This window comes from Triticum urartu, chromosome 3, assembly GCF_003073215.2.
Source record: "Triticum urartu cultivar G1812 chromosome 3, Tu2.1, whole genome shotgun sequence".
NCBI lineage: Eukaryota > Viridiplantae > Streptophyta > Magnoliopsida > Poales > Poaceae > Triticum > Triticum urartu.
The window spans coordinates 439,933,726-439,938,730 of NC_053024.1; the positions used below are offsets into that span (position 1 = coordinate 439,933,726).

Below are 5,005 nucleotides of genomic sequence, written 5' to 3' on the forward strand. Positions count from 1 at the left end.
CTGCCGCATGTACCACTCTTGAAACATCGCCACATTCACTTCCCAACCTGCCGCCTCGCTCCTCTCCGCTTAGCATTGTCCCCGCTCCTCGCCTCCTCGGAGCGATGGGCAAGTCCGGCCACTCTCGGCATCTCAATGGGATCGCCGCTCACGTTCTTCGAGACCTACTCCTCTGTAGACAAAACCGCACCTCCTCTACATTTCTAGAATTCATTGGTGCCTAGCACTTCCGTAGCGGCCCTTACTAGCTAGCATAGTGCGTCCCGGCTGCATTCCATTTCCACAGGAATCTATCGGTCTCGCCCGGGTTGATCTGAACATTTGCAGCCTATCTAATCTAAAAAGATAGCAGAGTGTTTGCACGAACAGAAAATTAATGGTCTTGCTAAGCAAACTGAGAAGCAGTTCTTATTATTGTGAGCTCGCACGCAGAGACTCTTTTACAGAACACAACTCGCTACACAACACAACGCACCCGCGCGCGGCAGGGTGCCACAGAGAACCCAGATCACGCGCCGGTGCCGGTCGCCCCGGCGTCGCCGGCCTGGCCCGGTTCCTTCCTGGCGGCGAAGGCGCTGTCGTCGACCTTGCGCGACGCGGCGTCCTCCACCTTGTCCTGCACCTTATCGATCTGGATGTTGCCCTGGTCCTCCCGCGACCGCAGGTCCGTGCGCGTGCGGTTCTCCCCGCCGCCCACCGACCCGTACGTCGTCGGCGTCGTCTCCCCGACCGGGTGCGCTCCCTGTGCCCCCGACATCCTGCCTGCCTTCACTGCACTTCACACGCGTATGTATATATGCTCGCTGCTGGCTGATTCGACGTGCTCTTCCTGCTCGGCTCCGGTGTGGTCCGGCGGCAGCGGGCCGGCGTTTAAATAGCTGAGCTGCGGCGAGCGCGAGCGGCGCGGTATCGGCGCGTGGCATGGGGACGTGGTGTGACGCGGGTGGTGTCCGCGTGACACATGGCTCGGATATATCTGCGCGGGCGTCTAGATCGGACTCGTGTCCGCTGCGGCGCGCACCTGGACGCTCGAGGCTCCGTACTGCAGAGAGCGTGAGCGTTTCGCCGAGTAATGGATAAACATCAACTCCGTGCTGCATTTTTTTTGTTGAGAAAAAAACTCCGTGCTGCAGGCAAGCCGGATCCGCGTCTAGGATGATAATGGTCGGCGTGCCCGCGAAAACCACATTGGCCTGTGGCCGATTCTGCAAAGTTGAACCCAGCAGCAGAAATACATTGGTGATTATCCCTCGCGTCCACGGCCCGCTAAGCTTTTTTTTTTAAAACTCAACCCACACTTTTATTTAACCATTCACGAAGGGATCTTGTCTGAAACAGTCTGCAAAATGAAATCTGGAGGCACATGCCGCCACACCTTACACAATTCATTTAACACTGTTTCCGTAGCTAATAAGTGAGCAACTTTATTAGCGTCACGCCTAACCCATGATACTTTCCAACTATCCCTCAAGGCCAGCATTTGCTTGACCTCCTCCACAATAGGTTCCAGCGGTGAAAAATCCTTCTCCGTGCATTGAAGTTTGCATACGATTTCCTTACAATCCATTTCGATATGTAGGTTGGCAATGTTCAACACCTCAGCGACCTGGGTGGCCCTTCTGCAAGCGAGGAGCTCCATCCTCGCTGGGTCACTCCCTAGTGGGAGTACATGGCAAACTCCTCCCAAAAAAGCACCATCATGGTTTCTAAATACCATCCCGGCTCCTCCGCTGTCGCCCCCCCCCTCCCTCGGTGTGGCACCGTCGACGTTGACTTTCACCCACCCCACCTCAGTTGGCCTCCATTTTTCCTTCACCGCCGACCTGTCCTGCTTGCTCCTACGGCCATGTATAGATTGCCACTCGGCCATCAGTTGGACGACTCTTTTCGCTATCGCCTCCGCCTCCTCAATCCGCTGCCCGTCGCATGCATTATTCGTCGCAAAGCCAGAGCGCGTACGCCCCCTGTACCATGACATCCCGCCCGTCATCCGTAGCTTCCGCGAACCACGACAGTAACCATCTCGACAACGCACTCTGGGAGCAAACTGACTCCTGCGGGATCGCCACCGGTACTCCCAACTCCGACTGCATTATCTTCCAGAATTTGGTCGAGTGATAGCAGCCCCAGAATCGATGATAGTTTGTTTCTTCCCTGCCGCAAGCACTGCAGAAAACACCCTGGTTGATCTTCCTCCTTAACAGTTCTGCTCCCACAGCTAGCCCATTTCGAATCAACCGCCACATATGAATTTTAACTTTGCCTGGCGCAACGGTATCCCAAAGGCTCAGCCATGACCTATGATCCGCCACCAAGGATGAGGACTCCGGCCGTCCGGATCTCACCCGCTTCTGGCTCATGCGTAGATGGTAAGCCAGCAGACCGAAAAGATACCATTTATAGTTCCAAGCTTGGTAATCCTGCACCCCCGGCCCCCCGACCGGTATTTGAAGAATTTCTTGAGCTTCATCCGATGCGAACATCTGCTGCACCTTGCTCCTGTCGCATGAGATGCCATCGGCTTCGAGCAGATCCCCACGCGAATAATGTCGTCAATGTAGCTTTTGGCCCAGTGGCTGAGTTCAATGACCATTGTTTTGTTGGAACTGAGTTCAGTATGTATGTATGTATATATACAAGTTGTAATCAGTTACTTCACCCATTCGTAAACGTAAGATGTTCCAAAAAAATTGCATCACATGTTTTAGTGAGTTTGTTCACTCATTTCAGTTTGTATTGTAATTCATATTGAAATATCTAAAGGAGGGAGTAGATTTCAGTCGTGTAGTTGGGATTTTGGGCCAGGTGGTCTAGTTGACTATCAGCTAAACTTATTAAAACCTTGAAGCAAATAAAAGTAAGCTCCTCAACTTACAAGAATCTCGTCACGAGATTCGGAAAAGAAAGAGGAAGAGGTTTAGCTATAAGTTGCTTCTTGACAAAGGGGTGACACCAAAGAATCTTGAGAGATTGAAAAACTTGGAAAAGGACACGGAAGGCAACAAAAAAAAGAACTTGAAAACACCCCGGTTGAAAAGAGAAAGACAAGGAATACAACATGAACTTCGACAAGAAATCAGGGAATCAAAGGAGATGAAACATACACATGTTCGACCGAACTAGACATGGGAGGAGTCCGTTAAGGGAAATCTGAAGGACTGGTGTATCACCAAAGAACTAGCCATGAACATGGCGCGTGGAAGTTTGCTATCCATGTGCCAGAACCATGAGTTGGTCGCGAGATCTTATGGGTTTCACCTCTAACCTACCCCACTTGTTTGAGACTAAAGGTTTTGTTTTTGTTGTTGTTATGGTGAATACGCATTATTGCTTATCATTTCGTTGATAGGGGCGGGGGGGGGGGGGTATAGGGTGCAACTCTAAGGGGCATACACCGAAGTCGTCCCGTAGAGTGCATCGTGAGCAGAGAGAAGAGGGGGCTCAGCCTCAGTACATGTGCGTTCAGGTTACAAGAAGGATGGATGCTAGCCTAGTTGCTCCAGCACGTGCCCACAGGCGAGCTTCGCCTTTGATTGTGCGAGCTAGATCGTCGTTCGTCGTTCAAAGGCCGGGCATTATCAAACACAGCGGCATTCTGGTGCTTCCAGATGGACCAGGCGGTGAGCACGATGAACGAGTTCGTCCCCTTGCGGACGAGGGGTGGAGAGAAGTTGTTGTGACTTGAGATGGACTCAGATGTTCCCAAACATCGGGATCGTCAACCTGGAGTTCAGTCAGTCTGATCAGAGGCCTTTATTGATTTGTACAAAGCACCACAATTTGGCAAGTACCGGTGCACCGGCCCAAAAAAAATTTGAAGTCCATTGGCCGGAAGAATATGAATTCAGGGATTGAGTACATCAGGCATGGGCCGACGCGTATGTTCGTGCTGATGGAGGAGTGATCTCAAAACTGTCATACATGCATGTTGAATTCCATGAACGGGGTTAGTGAGTACCGAAGAAACCCAAGAAGAGATTACATAGAGCCTAGAAGGAACTCGACAAGGTGATGAGTGGTGCAATGAATGTTGAATCCAAGGTAAAAACAAAAGAATTGGCACAACCTGTTGACTACTTACTTGAGCTTGAAGAAATCCAACACATGCAACGATCCCACGTAAATTGGTTCCATAACGGTGATGACAACACCCAATTTTTTGACCTGTTTGCTAGAACAGAAGGAAGAGGAATAGAACAACCCGCCTAAAAATAATCAAGGCTGGTGGGTAGTTTTAATCCAATGATTCAATCTTATTTTTAATGACATGTTTTCCTCTAAGGTTCATGGTACACATCTGGTTGTCCTGGAGGAAGTCCAAAGACGTGTAAAGGACCATATGAATGGCGCACAGTTGACTACTTAGACAACTGATGATGTGAAGAATGTTGTCCACAGTGTCGGGGATCTCAAGGCCCCGGAGCTGGATGGTCTTCATGCCATCTTTTACAAAAAGATATTGGCACATCCTCGGTGAGGAGATTGATACGTCTCCGTCGTATCTACTTTTCCTAATGCCTTTTCTCTTGTTTTGGACTCTAATTTGCATGATTTGAATGAAACTAACCCGGAGTGACGCTGTTTTCAGTAGAACTATCTTGGTGTTGTTTTTGTGCAGAAATAAAAGTTCTCGGATTGGAACAAAACTTTTTGGAGAATTATTTCAGAATATATTAAAAAAACTGGCACCAAGAACCACCGGAGGGGGGGGCTGGCTGGGCACAAGACACCAGGGCGCCCCCCTCTGGCGCGCCCTGGTGGGTTGTGCCCACCTCGTGGCCCGCAGACCCTAATTCCAACTCCATAAATACCTATTTTCTAAGAGAAAAAAATAGGAGATGAAGTTTCATCGCATTTCATGATCTGGAGCCTCCGCCACCTCCCGTTCTTCATCGGGAGGCAAGATCTGGAGCCCGTTTGGGGCTCCGGAGAGGGGAACCTTCGGTCTTCGTCATCACTAGCCCTCCTTCATCACCAATTCCATGATGCTCCCCACCAGGGGTGA

The 5,005-nt window shown here is 50.5% G+C and overlaps 1 protein-coding gene across 1 annotated transcript; it reads right to left on the reverse strand.

Moving 5' to 3' along the window:
- Window positions 1-377: 377 nt before the first annotated feature.
- Window positions 378-932, reverse strand: LOC125548453. The gene has a single exon (XM_048712043.1). It carries the CDS (start codon window positions 755-757, stop codon window positions 509-511), a length of 249 nt encoding a protein of 82 aa, XP_048568000.1. The 5' UTR covers window positions 758-932; the 3' UTR covers window positions 378-508.
- Window positions 933-5,005: the final 4,073 nt, after the last annotated feature.